Source organism: Centroberyx affinis, unplaced genomic scaffold, assembly GCF_046629955.1.
Source record: "Centroberyx affinis isolate AG114_WGS23_722 - 3 ecotype Tasmania unplaced genomic scaffold, CSIRO-AGI_Caff_v1 ptg004772l_1, whole genome shotgun sequence".
Lineage (NCBI taxonomy): Eukaryota > Metazoa > Chordata > Actinopteri > Beryciformes > Berycidae > Centroberyx > Centroberyx affinis.
Window position 1 is genome coordinate 293769 of NW_027282316.1, and position 22450 is coordinate 316218.

Genomic DNA, 22450 nt, shown 5'->3' on the forward strand with positions numbered 1-22450 from the left:
CATGACAGAGGGTTTGAACAGGCTCCATTCTGACCATTCCAACCTCCCCCAGGATACAGGAGAAGCTTGCCCAGAGGTGACAGAAATGATTCAGAGCAGTCTTCCATCAGGCGTTCCCAGCAAAATGTCACTACATGTTTGGGTTTACCAGGTCTGTCCAGCAGACGCACCTCTGATCCAACTCACCACCAGGTGGTGCTCAGCTACCAGCTACACTCACCACAGGGTTCCTACACATTTTCAATTAAAAAATTCCATACTTTTTCCAGACCTTGATTTGTTTTGAAGATTTTGTCTGGTGTTCAATATGATTTACGCAGATAGACATCTTGCCCCTGCTAACTAGGTCATATCACTGTATAGATGAAGATTGTTCTTCACAGTGACAAATATCAGAATATGTGAGATGATTGGCAGGGTTCCTACACGGTTTCCATTTTAAAATTCCAGATTTTTCCCAGACCCTATGTTCTTGACTGGATTTGATTTTGGTCTGTATTTGATATAATGCATGCTGACAGCGGCTGGGTAATAAGAGCGTCCCTCTATCTGAACATTATTCTTAACATCAACAAAAACTGTGGACTCAAAGTGGCTCTACAACAACATAAAAGCTAGAATTATGTGTGTATCGGACCTGAACCGCAACATTTTCCATACTTTTCCAAACATTTTTTCAAATTCCCAAACTATTCAAGACCTGGAAATGATCAAATTCATTTTTCATACTTTTCCAGAATTTTCCAGACTTTCCAGACCTGCGTAGGAACCCTGTCATGAACCTCCTCATGTTCGAATATGGTGTTCGTTATGGACAACCCATGACTACCACATAAGTCCAATAACTACACATTGCTCGGGTTCAGGAAGGCTATCCTTTAAGCCCCTCCAGGTTTTCCAGTCACTGCCAATGTGAGCGTTGAAGTCGAAGTCAAAGGCCATGTGCTCAAAATAGGTGGTAGATGTATGCGCACAAACAGTTTTAATAATAATAAATAATAATGAATTTTATTTATATAGCACACTTTGAAATACAACGGAATCTCAAGGTGCTTCACAGAAAGAGTAAAACAATCATAGTTCAACGTTAAAACTGGTCAATTTACAAAAAAAAAGAAAAAAAAATCATGCGATTATAGGCATAAACCAAAATAAGGGTTAAAATAAGATGAATAAAATTAAGACTAAAATTATTAAGACTATTAGACTAAAATTTAGAGACCCAAGTTTAAAGGGAAAGCACATATGAACCAGGACCCTAGGGGAAAGCAGGTGAGTCTTAAGATTTGATTTAAAAACAGCGAGTGAGTCTGAGGCCCTAATCGTTCCTGGGAGCCGATTCCACAAGTGTGGCCCCGGCGACGAAAAGGCACGATGTCCCATGCTTTTCAGCTTTGTCCGTGGCACAGCAAGGAGATTTGAGCTGCCAGACCTGAGTGTCTGGGGTGAGGATTGAGGGGTGAGGAGCTCCTGAAGGTAGGTTGGACCGGTGCAATTTATGGCCTTGAACACCAGGGGGAGTAACTTTGTTGGTTTATTGGGAGCCAGTGAAGGGAGTGGAGGACTGGGGTGATGTGCTGTGATTTCTGTGTTTTGGTGAGAACCCGGGTGGCACTGTTATGGACATATTGTGACCTCTGGATAGTTTTGGTTGGTAGGCCAGCAAGCAGAGAATTCCTTAACCCTAACCCTAACCCTAACCCGTTTTACTCTCCGCAACTCCTAGATGTAGAGGCGACCCTCTCTTCCACCATGTCCAACTAGCCCTAACCCTAACCCACTAACCCATGTTGGCTGTCATTTTGACCACCCTCATGATTCTGTGTTGTTCCATACTTTCATTCATACATTTCCACATAACACCTACTCCCCACAAGATGGACCCAAACACAAGGTTAGTCAAAGTCAGTCTACTGTCTTTATATCCATCTATACATACAGTATATTCTCATAATGATAGGGATAATGAGAACAGACATCAATGCACATGCGCCTTTTTCTGTACATGTGGTTCAGCGCTACTGTTTAGTATTATTTATTTATGCAAACACAGTCTACCATCCCCATGGATCCTGGCACCCAATGTACAAATATAATAAAACTGCTATTGTATTGTTAGTTGTACCAGAAAGTTTGTTCTCTGCTGTTTCTCAGACATCCAGTTCACACTTATTCCCTCTCCCTGCTATTTCAACTGGAAGGATTAAGAAATCCTTCCAGAAATCTTATAAAAAATATTTATAGTTTTATTACTTTTCTTAATAAAGTTGCAGAGTGCTTTAAAATCAAAGAAACTAAATAGAAACATCAACAAAGACAAGACGCCATCAAAGGAAAAATCCACCCTCAGATACCCTTAAACTGTTATATATCATCAACCTGTGATCTTCAATGCTTTCCGGGAGTTTTTTTGCGACAAAGTGTTGAAATTTCCTTTTTTTGGTTTAGTTTATCCACAGCAATAAGAAAAATACATGGCCAAACAACAAAATTCAAGGTACATCACCAATAGCTTTTTCAACAGTGTTTAAGTGGATTTTTCCTTTGGGAAACTCCTTAATCATTATTTTTCCATTTGGAAAGACTGTTTATTGCCTATTTTGGTCTTGGTCTAGAACAGTGGTTCTCAACGTGGGGTCCGGGGACCACCAGGGGTCCTTGAGGGGGTTCCAGGGGGTCCCCAGAAAATTGATGAAGTAAACTTCAACATTAATTCATTTACACAAGTTAACACAATTAGAGAATGTAGAAGAATGACTGTTTTGATCATAGTTTCACTGTCATCTCTCTATCAACAATACAGATAGTCATGGAATTCTGGACAAAATCATATCGAACAATAAAAATATTCTCAGATTTGGGTCCGAGAGACACTCTCTCATCAAATGGGGGTCCGTGGCCCTAATGTGTAGTAAATTAGGGGTCCTTGATATGAAAAAGGTTGAGAATCACTGGTCTAGAATAGGACATTTGCTCTGGTCTCAGTCTTGACTTGGTCTCGACCCCCTTTGGATCTGGACTCGACTGGAACTCGGCCGGACCTGGTCTTGGAATCGACTTCGGCTCGATGAAGTTGGTCTCGACTGCGGCCCTGACCGTAACTCTACAAACCGGCATAGATCCAATAACACCACGAGGCTTCTGAGTCCACCCGGCGTTTTAACTGAAGTGTTTCAGTATGAGCTGTTTTCGTCCGTCTTCTGCCTCGGTGTCTCGGTCTTCGGGTCTCTGTTCCAGGCTCTCGGGCTGCTCCAGGGGATCCGTCCTCTCCAGAGTCCAGGCGTCTAGTCCAGACTGCAGGGAGGCGTTGTGGAGAACACAGCAGGCCAGCAGAATGGACGAACTCTTCTCTGGTGAATACTACATGGTGGGAAGAGAGGAGAGATGATCGCAGAGGTCTTAGATGATTATTTGTTTGTCTTCTGCATTAGTGTGTCGGTAGACTGCTCTTTATAGTACATTTTTGGATATTTAGAAACTTTGGTAACACTTTACAATAAGGGTCACTAAGTTAAGAGTTAGTTAATGCTTGATAAGCATTAACTAACCCTTAATTAACAGTTAACTAATGTGTCTGGTAATCATTTACTAATGGTGTTCATGTTAACTAAGGTATTCATTTATACAATATTTAATAGTTTATAAAGATGACTATTAAACAATGTATAAATGAATACCTTAGTTAACATGAACACCATTAGTAAATGATTACCAGACACATTAGTTAACTGTAAATTAAGACTGTTAATTAATGTACCCTTATTGTAAAGTGTTACCAATGAATCTAATAATCACACTGTTGAAAAAGGAGTGAAATGAAATGAAGTCTGTCTGAAATTAAAAACAGCCACTTAATTACTTACTGTTAATTACTGTCAAATGTAACATGAGCATAAATAACAAATGTAGAATAGAATAGAATAGAATAGAATAGAATAGAATAGAATAGAATAGCATACCTGTAGGTAGCCTTTGGAGCCGTCTAAACATCTGAATCTGGTCTGGATGGCTCTGAAGGTCCTGTCTACTATCTCGTGCGTCGCGGTGTGGGCGAGGTTATAACGAAACTCTGCAGGGGATTCTGGGTAACAGACCGGCGTCATCAACCACTTTCTGAGAGGGTAGCGGAGGTCGCCTAGGAGACAGACATCCTTTATGGCAGTGGTTCTCAACCTTTTTCATATCAAGGACCCCTAATTCAGTACACAATAGTGCCACGGACCCCCATTTGAACAGAGTTTGTCTCTTGGATGCAAATCTGAGAATATTTTTATTGTTATAGATATGATTTAGTCCACAATTCCATGACTATCTGTATTGTAGGTAGAGAGATAACAGTGAAACTATGACCAAAACAGTCATTCTTCTACATTCTCTAACTGTGTTAACTTCTTGTAAATTAAATAATGCTGAAGTGTAACAATTCATCAATTTGCTGGGGACCCCCTGGAACCACCTCAAGGACCCCTGGTGGTCCCCGGACCCCACGTTGAGAACCACTGCTTTATGGGAAGAAGATCATGTCCTGGCACTTGTGTTTAGTAAAGCAAAACCTCTCATTACATGGTGAAAAATAAGTCCTCTAATAACTGTATATGAGACATTTTCATACTTTTTAATACCTTGAATTTAGATAATTTATTTTCAGACTTTGAGATTTTTTAAGACTTTTTACTCTTGTTTAATATGGAAGTAAGCCAGGCATTTCAACCAGGCTCCTCATAATCGGAGTATGAGCTTGTATGAGGTTATTAGGTTATGAGGTTACCTGTTTATGTTTACATGCATCGACCCAAAACCTGAATAACCAGTTTGGGTGCTGCTATCAATCCCCATTGACCAGATGGCTAACCTTCTCCATCCATCTAATTTCCACACTTTCTTGATTTGATTTGAAGATGTTCAGTATGATTTATGCCAATATTTGTCTTGCCCCTACTAACTCTGCCATATCACTTTAGAGATGATTCTTCACAGCAGCAAATATCAGAATATGTGAGTTGACAGAGGTTTAAAACCGCAGAAAATGTGTAGTCGTATGGGACATTCCACAATATTTTTTCATATTTTCCTGTGCAATTTCCAAACTTATCTGGAAAACAACTGGAATCGCCGTTGAAAACCTCGTAAATCCAGTTTTGATGATTTTTCATGTTTTCACTTAAATTGTCTTCTATGGGTTGAGAAAATTTGACGACACTTGCATTTATGAAACTCTCTCAGAACTAGGGCTGAACGATTCTGAAAAAATATCTAATTGCGATTATTTTGACTGATATTGCAATTGCGATATGATTTGCGACATTAGAGGGAATGATCATTTTTACATCATTATTCTCATTTTCATTGAAAAACGCATTAAAATGATTATGGTGTGATTTTTGCGGGGATCTGTACCAAACAAAGATGTTTTCTTAAGTCAGGACATCTCTGCAGCACCACAATATTTCATTTAAAATGCTATTTTGACACATTTCACCTTTAACAAATATTGCGCCTCCTGCGATTTGAAAATTGCAGTAGGCCATATTGCGATTTCAATAAAATTTTGATTAATTGTTCAGCCCTACTCAGAACCCCATTGGATAAACTCAAAAATGCACGGTGGTCAAGCTCAAGCTAGTTCCTGAGAAGCTGATATTCTGGAGATAGGAAGTTTTCACCCGACAGCGATACGATACTCTTGTTCTATACATTTCTAGACTTTCCAGACCAAAGCCCATGCCTCACCCAGCAGCCAGCCGTCCTCGGTGTCCTGCAGTAGTTTGTACACGGCGGATCTTTCCAGAATTTCAATATCTTTGAGTCCGCCGGGCCAGTGGGTTTCTGCACTGAGCAGCAGTCCTCTGGCATCACAGACCAGCTGACAGCCAACAGAGTGAAAGCCCTTCTTGTTCACGTACGACGAGTCTTCACTGTTCGGAGCCTTAATGGCAACCTGGATATGAAGAGGAAAGAAGCACAGGATTGAGACTCTGTCCAGAAAATGGTTCTTATCCAGTATACTGTGTAGGATGAGCACTGTTTACATATTATTTAGAATAGTTTTATTGTATTTAAACAAAAAACACCCCCAAAAGTCATGGCACCCAATGTACACATAGAATAAAACTATTACGATATAATGTAATATAATTTAATGTAATGTGATATAATTTATTACAATAATCAAAATGGCAGAAACGTCTAATCAAAATGGCAGAGGACAGAATAAATAAGAAGGTATTTATGTGGAGCAAATCACACAGTCCTCCATGGGCAAAAGAGCTTTACTCAATTTTTGAGGAGGTGGATATGTTCTATATCTACAGGAATAATCTGTGCTGTAATGTTAACTCCATTAAAAATAATCTTTCACTGAAATTTGAAGAAAAATGGTTTGAAAACGTTCTGTCAAAGCCAAAATTAAGGACATATGTGCATATCAAACAGAATTTTGGCCCTGAATTCTATGCTACATCTCGTTTATCTAGAAGCCAAAGATCTTTGGTTGCACAGTTGAGAGCTGGTATTCTTCCTCTGGCCACTGAGGTCGGTCGATTCAAAAATATTCCGGAGGAAAACAGACTGTGTGAGCTGTGTGATTTGGGTGAAGTGGAAAGTGAGTCCCATTTTCTTTAGTACTGTACAAATTATGATGACTTAAGAGAGTTACTGTTCCATGAAATCGTTCGACAAAACCCTGAAATATTCTGGTGTTCAGATGAGCAAAAACTAGAATGGCTGTTTAATTTTGATGTGTTTAAGTTTGCTGACTTTATCTCAAAAGCCTGGAAAAGAAGGCAAGATAGATTGTTTAATTAATATTTATTTTGATTTTTCAATAACACATAGTAAGCTTCTGTCAGTGATTTAGGAGTTCTGCCCTACTCTATGATGGTCTGAAGATCTGAAGGTGAAAGATGCTTTAGTTTCTTTATTTTCTTTCTCTGTTGTTTGACAATGTATACGCTGTACTCTGGTCCTTGCTTGTTTGAACTGATGGTGTCTTGTAAGCCCATGCAGGCTGGGCATACAACTGTATGCACGACACAATAATAAAATGTCATTCATACAATTACAATTTACCTGAACACAGTCCAGAACCCCCAAGACTCCTGGGACTCCTGCCACCCTCTGAAACTCCTGGATAGACTGCTCTTTGCTGGCAGGATCTCTGTTTAGAGACAGAGTCATTATCATTATTATTAGTAGTAGTAGTAGTATCAGTATTAGCAGTAGTAGTAGTAGTAGCAGTAGTAGTGGTAGTAGTAGTAGTAGCAGTAGTAGCAGTAGTAGCAGTAGTAGTAGTAGTAGTAGTAGTAGTAGTGGTAGTAGTAGTAGTAGTAGTAGTAGTAGTGGTAGTAGTAGTAGTAGTGGTAGTAGTGGTAGTAGTAGTAGTGGTAGTAGTAGTAGTAGTAGTAGTAGTAGTGGTAGTAGTAGTAGTAGCAGTAGTAGCAGTAGTAGCAGTAGTAGCAGTAGTAGTAGTAGTAGTGGTAGTAGTAGTAGTAGTAGTAGTAGCAGTAGTAGTGGTAGTAGTAGTAGTAGCAGTAGTAGCAGTAGTAGCAGTAGTAGCAGTAGTAGTGGTAGTAGTAGTAGTAGTAGTAGTAGCAGCAGTAGCAGTAGTAGTAGTAGTAGTAGTAGTAGTAGTAGTATCAGTATTAGCAGTAGTAGTAGTAGTAGTAGTAGTAGTATCAGTATTAGCAGTAGTAGTAGTAGTAGTAGTAGTAGTAGTATCAGTATTAGCAGTAGTAGTAGTAGTAGTAGTAGTATCAGTATTAGCAGTAGTAGTAGTAGTAGTATCAGTATTAGCAGTAGTAGTAGTAGCAGTATCAGTAGTAGTGGCCCCAGCTGAATGGACAACAGTCAGACAGTGGTGTGTATAATTCAGACTAATCCAGTTTCCTACCTGGTGAATGTGATGAACTGGGCAGCTTTCTCCACCAGGGCTTTGGTCACGTTGGTCACACATCTGGACATAGATGCCTGGCTGATCCCTATGGCGTCTCCCATAGACGTCTGGAATGAGCCGGACGTATAGAAGCCCAAAGCAGCCAACACCTGCACCTCAGGACTAATGGCTCTAGACCGCTGGGTACGCCTACAGAGAACCTAACACACAAACACACCAATATACATGTTAGTTGAAAGAGAATACGTATAGAAGCCAAAAACAGCTCAAACCCGGGCTCCAGACCACTCAGTATAATGACACAGAAGTACACATTTAAAAGTCATAAACAGAACAGACTCACATCTCTGAGTAACTCCACCAGATACAGGATGAACTCCCTGGGGAAGCCAAATGTCGTGAGGAGGAAGTGGTCTGAGACGGAGTCCAGGTCGAAGCGGTCCAGCGTCTTATGGCCCCGACCATGCAGCAGTAAATCACAGTCCAGGATAGCTATAGGGATCGCCATGCTGTGGGTACCGACAACATTAAATAACCTATATTTCATACTTTGACACATTTTCATATTGTAAATATTCCGCACTCCTTTCTCCTTTGCCTCAATAAGTCCTGCTGCACACCCTAACAATTCTATCATCCATTCTTTTACTATTTTGTATTTTCCCCTGCTGTTTCCAATTATTCTTTTGCTGCTGCAAAAAATTAAATAAAAAAAAATAAAAAATTAAAGGAAAAGTTATAAAAAGTGGTGGTAAATAAAATTGAGTAAACTGTAATGCCCAGTCTGTGATCATCATAAGTCAAACAACCACGAATAGAAACAAAAACAATAAATTCATGCTTTTGTCCTTGAAAGACCCCATCATTATATAACTTGCATCAGTTTCTATGGTGTATACATTGACCTCAGAAAGAAAAAAGCTTAAAAAAAGTGGTAAATTTAATCCTAAAATTAAAAAGACGGGTACACTGAGTTTTGGTGGGTTTACTTCCCACTCAATCCCTGTCTGGTAGAGAACATTTGTATTTTTCCAAGTATTCTAATATATGAGGCAAAGAACACTCTAAATACAGAGGAAACCTTCTGTTCGAAAAAATCGATTCGTCCACAGACAGCCCACAAAATAAGTACCTGCGAATAAGTAGGTAACTTCAGCGTCGTATCCCTTATTATAAATTATAACCTACAGTAAAGTTCTGGGTAATAAAGAATTACCAAACTCTTGCAAAAACTCTGTCTTTAGTGAGTACAATCAGTAAGCGACTATTATTATATGTAAATGGACCCTTGGTCATGTTTAATTCAAAGTTATTCGTAATAATACCTGTTTATGTCAAATTGCCAACGGAGAAGTCGAGCCTTTCTTTTTGAATTGGGAACCAGCAGAGGGTGTAGCTATCTAGCAAGCTAACTAGCTAGTATGTGAGCTATCTGTCTAAGAAAAAGCTCTCAAACGAAAAAGCGATAATTCACCTAGCACAGACAGCTGGATATCTAAATTTAATCTTTAACCACAGATTTATATTTTGATGCAATCTATAAACTATACAAAAATCCATAAAGCTTTACCTTTAAAGAACTAATGCAGCGGCTACTAACCCAAACAAGCCACAGGATCACCTAACTTGTGGTGTGAAGACGCAGTTTCGACTGATTATGTGTCGCTTATTGTTTTTTTTGTTTTTGTTTTTTTTAGCTAACATAATCACATCAGTATTTCACTTAAAAACAAATGCAACTTCCTCGTCATTTTGTTCGCTAAAGTATGATTTGTTTGTTTTCTCTCAACTATAAATTTTTTCGAGCGTTACAAAAAACAGCGAAAGTGCCTTCGCGAAAGTGCTGTTATCCAAACACGTCGACCTGAAGAAAATAAACAGAAAATGAGCACAGCTGCTGTTGTCGTCGCATTACACTAAAATGTGACTATAGATAGTTTTGGAACAAAACGTTGCATTTTATCTCAACATTAGATTGTTTTGTATATTATCAACACCTCACTGACTAGAAAAAAACTAATGTAAGTTTTGCCGTTTTGTGATGAAGTGTAAGTAAAGTGCGTGGTAGCTAGCTAACGTTAGCCAAGGGCTAGTTAGCTAGTGAGTCACTGCTTGTATTTTGTATAACGTTAACGTTTGGACAGATGGAATGATAGAAATGTAGCTTTTGATATTTGTTTGCTCGCACGGTGTACCGGATTAGGTGGTTGTCAGTGTCCTCTGGTTTATCATGGCCTCCAAATCTTGTTGACACAATTTCATGTCAACGTGGAGGCCACTCTAGCTAGCTAATTCAATTTAAAATAATAAACTACACGGGCAAACACATTAGCTATATGCTACAGCAATTATGACAAACGCTATTTTCCCTCGCTCTGTTGAAGCAGCATTTTCAGTGTATTTACATTGCGTCCAGTTAGCGAGTGTTGCTAACTAGCTAGCAAACACTAGTTATTAGAGTTAAGCCAACCTTCTGTCGACCGTTATCAGTTATCTGACTATCAGGCATTAGCACAGCATCCATTGTGATTGCACACATAATATTTACTAAAATTAATGTTGGGTGTACGTTATTGTAATTAGTGTGTGCTCACAATTTTAGACCACGATATATTTTATTTAATCCCGGCAAAACCAACTACAATTTAGAAGAGAGAGCCTGAAAAAGACAAATCAACATTTTCCACAGTTAGGTGGACTATGAGACTAATCAGATAATTGAATAACGGGTGTTAGTTATGTTTTCTGTCCATCCCTAATGGGTTGTCATGGTGTGATTGCAGGGTTGTGACAACATGGACAGTGACCTGAGCCCCCAGGATAAAAAAGACTTGGACAAGTTCATTAAGTTCTTTGCCTTGAAGGTAAGAAGGGAGTATGTTCTCATGATTCTCTTGTTCCTTATAGCCCACTAGGTTATCCATATTGATTCTATTTGTTATAGTCCCCCATCCCTTCTGAAGGCAATATCACCCTCTCCATTGCCTCAGACTGTTGCCCATGTGTCCTCAGTTTGAATACATGACCTGTACACAGTTTACTGAATGCTGTGCCCTGACAGGTTGGTTTCTTATGTCCTGTTTGTGTGTTTGTAGACTGTCCAAGTGATTGTCCAGGCTCGTCTTGGCGAGAAGATCTGCACTCGCTCATCCTCATCACCTACCGGCTCTGACTGGGTAAGACCGTTCATTCATTCCCTTCCCTTCCCATCCCATTCCTACTGATGATTGATCTGCACGGTTGCATAACAGTTAAGGAATGTGAGGCCATTTTACAGGACCAGGAGCACCCCAGGGTGTTAACACTGTTCCCTCATGATGTTCTCCGATTCCAAGATGGTTCACAAATGTGTTCATTTAGACGACACCTCATCTCCAATCTCCATACACCCATTCTTCTTCCCTCCTAATACCTTTGTCTCTATATTTGCACCAGTTTAATTTGGCCATTAAAGACATCCCAGAAGTGACTCATGAAGCCAAGAAGGCTCTGGCTGGCCAGCTTCCAGGCATTGGACGCTCTATGTGTGTGGAGATCTCCCTCAAGACATCAGAGGTAAAAATCTGCATCAACCCTCACCAGGGTGACCTAGCTAAACCTACCACTGTCCATTGTCTGGCGAGCTCGACTCGACTCGAGCCGGTACCATGCAGTGGTAAATAAATACAGTTCTACCTCTCTGTCTCTCTCTCTCACTCTCTCTCTCTCTCCCTCACTCTCGCTCTCAGGGCGACTCCATGGAATTAGAAACTTGGTGCTTGGAGATGAATGAGAAGTGAGTGGCTTCTATTTTTTTACTATTGTTTTGTTATTTATAGGCCATGTGTTAAAGGAATACTTTGACACTTTGAAGTTAAAGTAAAGTAAGAAACTACTGAAACGCTATGGTAACACTTGACAATAAAGGTCACTAAGTTAAGGGTTAGTTAATGCTTACTAAGGGTTAGATAATGCTTAATAAGCATTAACTAACCCTTAATTAACAGTTAACTAATATGTAATTTACTAATGGTGTTCATGTTAACTAAGGTATTAATTTATACATTATTTAATAGTTTATAAAGATGACTATTAAATAATGTATAAATTAATACCTTAGTTAACATGAACACCATTAGTAAATGATTACCAGACACATTAGTTAACTGTTAATTAAGGGTTAGTTAATGCTTATTAAGCATTAACTAACCCTTAACTTAGTGACCCTTATTGTAAAGTGTTACCAACGCTATCCAGGTATAAATTTTTTTTAAACTACTACAAGCTACTGCAGAATGTAGTTGATGTGTTGTCTGTTATCCCTGCAGGTGTGACAAGGACATCAAGGTGTCATATACGGTCTACAATCGTCTGTCTCTCCTCCTCAAGTCACTGCTGGCAATCACCAGAGTAACACCTGCCTATAAACTGTCCAGAAAACAGGGACACGACTATGTCATATTATACAGGTAATTGGACTAATGCTTGTCTCACCATACTGCTGCGTTAACTGACTTACTGACTTCTGTTTAGGGCCTGATCGGTAAAAGATTTTTGCTGTCAGTTACTGGAAGGGAAACGTACCAGAACCAAATTTATTGAAAAAATGTTCCTGGTAGTTGCATCAAAGATACATGCCTTTTTGGAAACTAGTCTCATTCATTCAAGTGTCTGCAGGTCCTGAAAATGCCTTCAGTTATATTATCTAAACTCTAAAAACAAAATTGCTTGTGTTAAATTCATTTTTTGATCATTCATCTATTGCTATCTATTCCTGTGTCTCCTCTCCTGTCTAGGATCTACTTTGGAGAAGTCCAGCTGAGTGGACTGGGAGAAGGTAACTGTAAATTTAACTTCTTGACTAACATGCTCTAAACTATTACTGATCTTCATCTTGATCTTCCATGCCTCATAGGTGACCAGCTTCAAGGTTTCAAATGCAACTGACTATATAGCAGTGAAAAATACAATCAACTCACTATACTAATGCTACAGCCTCAACAAAGGATGAAGCCCACTTAGTCCAATAAACAATATGCAAAACCTAAATCAAACAATCTAATGTTTTACATTGTCATCTTTGCTATGCGAGTGGTGGTGCTGATGTGCTTATTTGTTGAGGTTTGTTGTTATTTGTTAAGGTTTTCAGACGGTACGTGTCGGTGTGGTGGGCACTCCTGTTGGCACAGTCACTCTGTCCTGTGCCTATCGCACCAACCTGGCATTCATGTCCAATAGGTAACTAACACACAAAATGTAAACCAACCACAAACCAGCTTTTACAAAGGAAGAAAAAACAGACTTGACCAGTAGTTACAAATAATAGTATTATTTTCTTAGTTATTGGGAAATAATCTTCCAATTTCCTATTCCCAATTGCTATATATTATTCTAATTTGAAATGTATCCAAATGTAATTATTCACTTATAACTAGTCAGCAGTTGAAATGTCCTCTCCTCCCCTCCAGACAGTTTGAGCGTTCAGCTCCCATCATGGGGATCATTGTTGATCACTTCCTGGATCCTCCCTATGGCAGCCAGCTCCCAGCCAACATGGGCCAGCCCTGCAACTACAGGTAGCTATGGAGATTAATGGACCAATTCACCCCAAAATGAAAATCCTGTCTTTATGTACTCACCTCCATGTCAGTGGAAACTCCACTGAAGTTCATACTACCACCGAACACATAGCGAGTTACCTGCTGCAGTTCCATCTCAGCCTTCAACCAAACAATAAAGAGCTTTTAGGTGATGTAACACATCCTCTGGCAGCCATATTGGAGGTCCTCAGCAGGGCAGCAATGCTGTGAACACCTAATTCCATTTCTAAACAGATTCTTCTCAGGCTACAACTCAGAGTGTTTTGGAGTAGAGACTAGGGCTGAAGACAAGACAGTTTACTGTGTCAGTTGCATATATTTGGAAACAAATCCACCCTATCAGACTATTCGCTTATTCACATATAACATTACTGAATGGATCTACAGCCATACCACAACAATCTTTTTCAGATATCTCTCTTTTTCTCGCCTGGTTGTTATAGATTTAGACATTATTTGTGCACAGCCAATTCTCCAATGGACCTCCATGATGAAGCCAGATGTGGTTGATAGATTTGTTACAGAAACTAGTTATGTTCAACTGGAAATAACCTGGTTTTGTCAGCTTTGTTTCTTTATTATGGTATTTAAATTGGTTTATAATTCAAATTCATGTAGCACTAAAAATATCTAAATAAAGTCTTAAATTTGGCTTTCTGAAACATGCAGAGACCCTGTTCTTGGGTAATTTGGCCTCCAGATCTGCTAATCTCTCCACGATATTAAAGAACAATTTTGGTGTATATATAAAGTTTTTGGTCTAAATACCAGTCAGGTCTGCCTCCATTTCCATCTGCTTCACTGTCATCCAGCTAGGGCTCCCCACTCTGAGTATGACGTACATAAAATATGACTGCCCTATGAATAAGTTGAATTATGCCATTAGCCGTGCTAGAATAACATTAAACACGGGCAAGAATTCTATTCTGAGAATTCTATTCTTCAGTTGATCTGAGAGCAGCATGATAATGGTGGGGCTGTGTGTGTGTGTGTGTGTGTGCATGTGTGTGTCCAGACCTCCAGGTGAGGAGGACGGAGCGTTTGCAGGAGTTGAGGACTCACAGGAGGTCTGCACCACCTCCTTCTCTACCTCCCCTCCCTCTCAGGTAACACCACTAAGACCCATTTACTCCCACTGTTGCTTTCCTTTCATTCCTTTATTTTGTGGCCTCTTCTCTCCATTTTCACTCCTGTTTTTCATTTCAATTTCTCTTTTTCTCTCTTTCTGTCTGTCTGTATTCTTTCTCTTGTGGTCTTTGTATTGTGTTTCTCTCTGTGTGTGTGTGTGTGTGTGTGTGTGTGTGTATCTCTGCATTATCTCAGTGTGTGTGTACGTTGAGTCCTTCCCCCTCTAAGCCGTCTAAGCCCCTCCCCCTGGACAGTCTGCAGCTACCATTGGTCCCTGGACTTGTCACTCACACTGTGAGTCTACACTGTCCACTGTGAGACTGTGTGTGTGTGTGACAGAATGTTTGTTAGTGTGTGTTGCTGCTCGGTGTGTCAGAGTTGCATTAGAAGCTTATTAACAGGATTTTCTGAAGCTAACAAAAATTGTGTGGCTACACATTCAGTGCAGAAATGTACAACAATTTTTGATATTTTACACTAGGGCTGAATGATTTTGAAAAAATATCTAATGCCCCCCCGTCGTCCAACGTGCATCGAGTGCTTACTCCAAAACCTGGCTGTTATGGAATTTGAAAATGGTGTTTTCTACGGCTGAAAAAAGTTATTGATCCAATTCTTTTTGATCCAAAAGCTTTAGGAAAAACCATGCCCATTTGTCCAACAATGTAGGTTTACCTTAATAAGACCTTAAGCACCAGTAGTCCAGCTACTCTGTATGTAATGGAATAGTCACAGAAAAGCCGTGCAGTTTGCTTAGCAGAAATGTGTAGGAACCCTGAATGAGAAAGAAAAGGCCTCATTAAACAGAGCTGTAGCTGAGCTAACCTGAAGACTGTCCTCTTCTTTTTAACAACCTATCTCTCCCTCTCTCTCTGTCTCTCTCTTTCTGTGAAGGGGTAGGGAGATTTGTGAGATTTGAGATTTGTCCTTTTAGTTTTTCTGACCAAATGGCGACAACTTGTTTGTTATCTCACCAGGGGCCCGTCAGTCTGTTACTGAAAATGTAACATCAAGCTTGTACAAGATGTCAGTATAAGGCCTTTTGGAACATATTGGCCAGGACTTGTACTGTGTTTTGTGTGAACGTATTGAGGTGGGAGAAGTTCTATGAGTAGGACTGTCTTTCTTTTTTTTTTTGTGGCATTTTTGTGTATCATTATTATTATTATTATTCAGTAGAGAGAGACAGGAAAAACTGGGAGAGAGAAAGGGAGATGACATGCGACAAAGGTCCTGGGCCAGATTGGAACCCAGGACTTAGACCACTGAGCCACCAAATGAAATGACTAGAACCCTCATAGTGCAGTTAGTTGGACGGAATACACAACTCCATAAAACACTGTAATCCCAAGAAGGAAACCTGTACTTCAAATCATCATCATCATTATTATTCCTCTACCATTTGTGAGAAATAAATTACTTTTGCAATTAGGTCTGCTACTTGAGAGACTTGAGTTGATATAAATTACCTGCAATGCTTTGATGTTCAACACAAGTGGATCTGGGTCTGTGACTCAGTGGTAAATAATAAATCAGAATTCTATTTGTCCACTTAAAGGTAAAATCCTGACTACGCCACTAGTCTGGGGGCTTCACAATGCAATATGCATGATGGGAAAAGAGGGTCTGGTCCGACTGCTTGGATTCAAATGTTGATTATACCTGTGTGTGTGTGTGTGTGTGTGTGTTGGGGGGTACTGTGTGGATTGGATGGAGTGGATGAGGGGTTGATTCTTTAAAGGCGATTTTGGTGACGTTCTGTTTTGTTGTAAGATGTTTCATCAAAGAACATCAAAAGTCAAAGGTTCTCCTCCCTCTTTCTCTATTTAACTTTCTCTATCTGTCCCTCTCTCTCTCTCTCTCTCTCTGTAGTTGTATGCTTCCAGGTTGTCATACCAGCCTACAGCTCTTGCAGGAGCTGCTGAGCTTTGTCACCCTGCTGCCAATCCACACCAGGTAACACATACAGTCAAAGAGCCAGCCAATAGGAAGCAGACTCCACTCGATACATTCCAGGAGTTATTTTGTGATGGAGCGTTCTTTCCCTCAGCCTGACTTGTCTCCTTCAGTTTGTGATTTCCTACATTTCCCAGAATGCCTTTCAGCAACCCCTCTGTGCTGTATACATGTAGGTGGATAGGTGTTAGGGTCTCTCGGGATGTGTTGATAAATTTCATGACAGGTGGAGATGCTGTTAAAAACCTTTATGATGTTTTTCTATTGGTTTGGAGGACAGTACTTCCAGATGTAACTCCGTCCTTTTTGTTCTACCTGTTCAGGTGTTGCATGCTGGGAAGGAGGGCGGTGTTGCGTTGGTTCCTGTCCATCCTCCCCATGGAGCTGACGCTCATCTGCCGGCGGACCACGCCCCCAACACACCTGGCAGCAGGTAACCCTTTCCTTACATCCAGCTCAACTCAACGCTTTCACTTTTTGATTTTTTTTTTTCTGGCCGATAGCACAAAATGACCGTAACACATCTGCATACCGTGTGTCTCCCGTCTTCCTAGTGGTGATGATGAAGGTCTGTCACAGAGTGGAGAGGGAAGGAGTGATGGAAGGAGGGATGAAGGGAGGAGGAGTGTTTCTCCTTCTGACCCAGTGGAGGCTCTCTCTGCGTTCACAAGGAAAGTCGGAGCCTTTGTCAATAAACCCAGCACACAGGTTAGTTTTAAATGCCATTTTGCTTTTATGCATTTATATTTTTTACTATTGTTGTACCCTCTATTATTTTTTATACTGTGCTGTCCTCTTGATTTTACTCTTGTATTTATTGTATGAGTATGTTGTTTTGTATTGTTGAATTGTATTGTATTGTCTAATGCAGTGGTTCTCAAAGTGGGGTCCATGGCACTCTGCCAGGGGGTCCGTGAAAAGTTTTCAGATTCATTTAAATTATCATGACATAAAAAAAGTTTTTTTTAAAATGCACTTCAAATTATCACTTTTCTACTGATTTCCCTTTGATATTTTCAGGTACAGTGTTACTTGCAGCTAATTGATTGATTGTTTTATGGGTATTCTGTGTTGAGATGGTGCAAATATTTTTAATACATATCTAATATCTTTCTAATACATTTCTCTTGTGTTGTTCTTTCACAAAACTAAGACTATAGAAGTGTAAAAAATAGGCTACGTCAGATTATTCCAAGAGACATACATATCAAGTCAATTTTTATTTATATAGCCCAAAATCACAAATCAGAATGAGGGGGTCCCCGGTATATTCTCTATCTTCTTAGGGGTCCTTGGCTGAAAAACAATTGAGAACCTCTGGTCTAATGTACAATAATGGACAGCCAGCTGGTTGTGGTGAATTAAGAGTGTGTGTGTGTGTGTGTGTGTGTGTGTGTGTGTGTGTGTGTGTGTGTGTGTGTGCAGGTAACAGCAGCCAGTCTGGACCTGCCGTTTGCAGCATTCGCTCCTAGAGGCCTGGACTCAGAGGAGAACGACCCCATGGTAACTTCATATACTTTAAACTGATGTGTTACCTGCTGGTGGAAGTGAAAGTGGACTTACCTAATTGACTGCTCTCATAACCTCAGGATATCTGTTGTATTAAGGCTCAATCTTTAATTGCATCATACTCTGGGTGGGAAACCCTACCCAGAAAGTAGTGAAGCAGATGGAAACAGAGGGAAAGTCAACTGGTCTTTGGACAAAAAAAATCTAATCTACACCACAGTGATCCTTGGATGCGGTGCAGAGATGATCAGAGCTGGAGAAGGTCCAAATCAAAGGCCACAGCAACTGGAATGATGTTCAACCATAACATCAGCTAATGGTCTTAATGGCTAACGGTGGCTCAGTTAGCACTGTGGCCTCACAGCAGTTAGCTCCTGGCTTCTCCTAATGTTTGCACGGGTTTCCTCCCACTGTCCAAACACATGCTTCAGCTCAATCAGAGACTAAATTGCCCATAGGGGTGAATGTGAGCGTGAGTGTGTTTGTTGTAGTATGGTATATGAAATGATATGGTATGTAGAGATGCTTGTCATAAAGCCAAGGGCTATATAAATACACTGGTAACACTTTACAATAAGGGTCACTAAGTTAAGGGTTAGTTAATGCTTAATAAGCATTAACTAACCCTTAACAGTAGTTTACTAATGTGTAATTTACTGATAGTGTTCATGTTAACTAAGGTATTAATTTATATATTATTTAATAGTTTATAAAGATGACTATTAAATAATGTATAAATTAATACCTTAGTTAACATGAACACCATTAGTAAATGATTACCAGACACATTAGTTGACTGTTAATTAAGTTGGTGACCAGTAATCTTAACTTAGTGACCCTTATTGTAAAGTGTTACCTGGCAACAGCATGAAGAAGCTGACTGCTAGCATTAGCTAATGTTATGGGTCAACATTGTGAATGTTCCTTTTGCCTCTGTTTCCATCTGTGTCACTGTGGTCCAGGTATGTCCATCAAACAAACACAAAACATACCTGCATTTACTAATACTGTGTGTGTGTGTGTGTGTGTGTGTGTGTGTGTGTGTGTGTGTGTGTGTGTGTGTGTGTGTGTGTGTGTGTGTGTGTGTGTGTGTGTGTGTGTGTTCAGGTCCAGCCTCCGGACTCCCCTCCCTGCCCCTCCCCCCTGCAGGCCAGTCTCCACTCCCAGGGCTCAGAAGAATCCGCGCAGCAGGACGACTTTGTCATGGTGGACTTTGTACGTACTTCTGGATCTCCCGTAGCCCCCTCCTGGTCACCACTGTCCCAAGTCTTCTCTGTTTATGATCACATCAAAACCCTGGTAGAAATGTTATGTCAGGATTATGGGATGTACGACTTTCCCATAAGGAAGCGTCACATGAACGCTGTCAAAATCAAAAACTCTTCCCACGCTGGAACTGTCCGTGAAGTAAACAAGTTGTCATAAAGATGGCCTTCCTGCTCTACTGTCTTCCATTTAAGTTAATCTGTAACTAGTTTACCTGTTCTCTCTCTCTCTTTCGCTCCCTCCCTCTCTCCATAGCGCCCGGCCTTCTCTAAAGACGACTTGTTGCCGATGGACTTGGGGACATTCTACAGGGAGTTCCAGAACCCTCCTCAGCTGGCCAGCCTCTCTCTACACATCAGCTCCCAGTCTATGGCCGATGACCTGGTAACAGTTAACGCTTCACGGTTCTGTTCGGAAGTATGGAAGCCCATTTCTGCCAGTGTTCTGAAAAAAAAATGCTCCTGTAAGTCATTGTAATGAGAAACTTTCTCAAAATAATGCCTTAGTATCTCAAAATAATGACTTGGTGTATCTCAAAATAATGACTTAGTATCTCAAAATGATGACTTAGTGTATCTCAAAATAATGACTTAGTATCTCAAAATGATGACTTAGTATCTCAAAATAATGACTTAGTATCTCAAAATGATGACTTAGTATCTCAAAATAATGACTTAGTATCTCAAAATAATGACTTGGTGTGTCTCAAAATAATAAGTTAATTTCTCAAAATAAGTTAGTATCTCAAAATAATGACTTGGTGTGTCTCAAAATAATAAGTTAGTATCTCAAAATAATGAGTTAGTATCTCAAAATAATGAGTTAGTGTCTCAAAATAATAAGTTAGTATCTCAAAACAATGAGTTAGTATCTCAAAACAATGAGTTAGTATAGTACACTAAGTCATTATTTTGAGAAAGTTTCTCATGACTTACAGGATCTTTTTTTTTTTTTTTTTTAAATCACACTGGCGGAAATGGGCTTCCATACTGAAGTACTTCTGTTCTACTGATCCACCTCAAAAATCATATATAGGCCTAAAGCAGGTTGCCACCTTCATCAGCACCTGATGGAAATGTTGACAGCTGCAGTGTGGAGCAACTCTATATTTTTCACACCAGAGGGTGTAATCGGCTTTAATCAGCACATGTGAACGTCAGTAGTAATAGTTGTATGTATTTTCTTTCTGCAGGACTCTCTCCCAGAGAAACTGGCCGTCTATGAGAAAAACATCGACGAATTTGACGCTTTCGTTGACATGCTCCAGTAGAGGAAGAGGGACGCGTGAAGAAGAAGAGAAAAGAGAGGCTGGAAGGAAAAGGACTAGAAGTGAGGAAACTGTGAGGAAAAAAATGGACGATGGCAAACGAGACAGGAGAGAGAAGGAGGGGAGGAGAGGACTGGAGACTGCACTGTCCGTTAAGAATCACTCACTTAGACTAAATCACCATGTTTTAATGTGAACCCCTGCCGTGTGTGTGTGTGTGTGTGTGCGCACGCCTTCCTTATCAGCTTGTATCGAGCAGCCTCTTCCTTGTAAATACTGAACTCTCTGCTCTGATCACACTGGCAGACGGACGCCTCTCTGTTGTGAAAGTCAGAAATCTGGTCCGTCTCGAATAGAAAATAATTCTTTTTTTTCCCCCCCGTTTGTGGCACAAATCCGGACACCGACATGCCAACCAGCACTTTCACGATACGTTTCTTCACTGTAGCTCACTGTATTATATCCATCCCTCCCCTCCATCCCCCGCTCAAGCTAACTAGCCACTCCTCACTGCCTCAGAAAGCTGCCCCGCGTCTCATCATGGCCTTTACACGTCAGGATCTGTGCCACAAAGGGTTAAAGGTCCAGCGAGTACTGTCAGCACGCCCCAGGCTGGTGTCAGTTCACTTCCGATTCAGAAAAACGGATTTTCCTTCCAAGTTGAAATATTGGAAAACGTGTGGTATGCGAAGGTTGTCGTATCCAGAAAAATTTATTGCAGTTATTTTTTTTTAAAGGAATAGTTCATCCAAAAATATAAATTCAGTCATCTGCTGAATTTTCATTTTTGGGTGAACTATTCCTTTAACCTTTTTTCCCAAGGGTCTGATAGAAGGAGATGGCACAATTCAGTTTCCCTACCCAGAAGTTCCCAGCCGGTCTGGGGATTCAATCCAGTCTCTAACCTCGATGCTAGCAGCCCTAACTGACTGAATTCAAAGTGAATTAACTCCAGCTCCTGAGGCATCATTTGTAAAAAGGAAGGAAAAAAAAAAAGGTTAAATACACATACAATTCCACGCTAAGTTTTGGCTTAGCTTGACGTGGGAATATATGTACCGTTATGGATTCCCTTCACCATACATATGTATATTTTGGGATATTTTTTGAGTGTGAGGTTTGGTAAAAGGTAGGCTAATGCATACACACCTCTAGTTGTCGACAGAAGGTACCGCATCACCATTTCAGTCTGCGTCTGGATGAAAACTTTAATTTGCACTTTTATCTGCTGTTGGTCTAGGTGTCCTAATAAAAGCATGGCTGCTCTGCTCTGTTCAAATAAAACTGGTTTAATTCAACATGTGTGGTGTCTTGTTGAAGGGAGAAGGACAGTGTTTACTATGAGTCAGGAACATGAGCTTTTGTTTACTTGCAATGCACAGATTTCATTGCAAAGGTCATACTGCATCTCAAGAGTTTCAGAAATCCTCATCAGCATGACTTCATGACTGACAATCATGGTCTTCCTCCTTTACCAACATGTAGGAGGTCTAAGGCAGTAGGGATAAATGAGTCCTTGTGCCTGGTTTTCTTGGCAGTAGCGAGACTGAACCGATTGGCAGAGGGTTGTACCTTAAAGACAGCCAATCCCATTGTCAGACTGTGTCCATCCCATATGTTCTAAGGCAGAAACTCATTGAACACAAGGTGTCAAGTTTCATCAACAGTTTAGTTTTAAATCCCATTTTGCTTTTATGTGTTTATACTTTTTTACTATTGTCTTACCCTCCATTGTTTGTTTTATACTGTGCTTTTGCATTTGTAAGTTCCGTGTTATTCTATTATTTTATATTCCCATGGATTCTTGAAGGGTTTGACCTGCAGTTTACAAGCTGAAATGGGTCAAGGAAATGG

At 40.2% G+C, this 22450-nt stretch overlaps 2 protein-coding genes across 4 annotated transcripts; one reads left to right on the top strand and one right to left on the bottom strand.

Moving 5' to 3' along the window:
• Positions 1-1088: 1088 nt before the first annotated feature.
• harbi1 (harbinger transposase derived 1) lies at positions 1089-9507 on the bottom strand. Of its 2 annotated transcripts, none has more exons than XM_071545112.1 (7): positions 9462-9507; positions 8235-8400; positions 7889-8091; positions 7069-7156; positions 5731-5938; positions 3960-4135; positions 1089-3360 (listed from the first exon to the last, which is right to left on the bottom strand). In XM_071545112.1, exons 2-7 carry the CDS (start codon positions 8397-8399, stop codon positions 3160-3162), a joined length of 1041 nt encoding a protein of 346 aa, XP_071401213.1. In that variant the 5' UTR covers position 8400; positions 9462-9507; the 3' UTR covers positions 1089-3159. The 2 variants fall into 2 exon arrangements, with proteins under 2 accessions (XP_071401213.1, XP_071401212.1); XM_071545111.1 differs by lacking the exon at positions 9462-9507 and adding an exon at positions 9217-9301.
• A 256-nt stretch (positions 9508-9763) lies between these two features.
• On the top strand, positions 9764-21579 carry atg13 (ATG13 autophagy related 13 homolog (S. cerevisiae)). Of its 2 annotated transcripts, XM_071545106.1 has the most exons (18): positions 9764-9912; positions 10675-10755; positions 10987-11067; positions 11327-11446; positions 11620-11666; positions 12199-12339; positions 12667-12707; positions 13012-13108; positions 13339-13446; positions 14486-14576; positions 14794-14892; positions 16471-16554; positions 16878-16987; positions 17109-17262; positions 17980-18057; positions 19213-19278; positions 19585-19713; positions 20522-21579. In XM_071545106.1, the coding sequence occupies exons 2-18, from the start codon at positions 10687-10689 to the stop codon at positions 20597-20599; spliced, it is 1593 nt and encodes a 530-aa protein (XP_071401207.1). In that variant the 5' UTR covers positions 9764-9912; positions 10675-10686; the 3' UTR covers positions 20600-21579. The 2 variants fall into 2 exon arrangements, with proteins under 2 accessions (XP_071401207.1, XP_071401206.1); XM_071545105.1 differs by lacking the exon at positions 14794-14892 and having other exon boundaries at positions 19171-19278.
• The last annotated feature ends 871 nt before the right edge of the window (positions 21580-22450 follow it).

Coding starts and splice junctions, on each gene's coding strand:
- harbi1 (XM_071545112.1), bottom strand. CDS start 8,399: ATGGCGATCCCTATAGCTATCCTGGACTGTGATTTACTGCTGCATGGT. Junction 8,092..8,234: donor TGGTGGAGTTACTCAGAGAT/GTGAGTCTGTTC, acceptor TTTGTGTGTTAG/GTTCTCTGTAGGCGTACCCA. Junction 5,939..7,068: donor GGGTTCTGGACTGTGTTCAG/GTAAATTGTAAT, acceptor CTTCATATCCAG/GTTGCCATTAAGGCTCCGAA.
- atg13 (XM_071545106.1), top strand. CDS start 10,687: ATGGACAGTGACCTGAGCCCCCAGGATAAAAAAGACTTGGACAAGTTC. Junction 10,756..10,986: donor TTAAGTTCTTTGCCTTGAAG/GTAAGAAGGGAG, acceptor GTGTGTTTGTAG/ACTGTCCAAGTGATTGTCCA. Junction 12,340..12,666: donor GACTATGTCATATTATACAG/GTAATTGGACTA, acceptor TCTCCTGTCTAG/GATCTACTTTGGAGAAGTCC.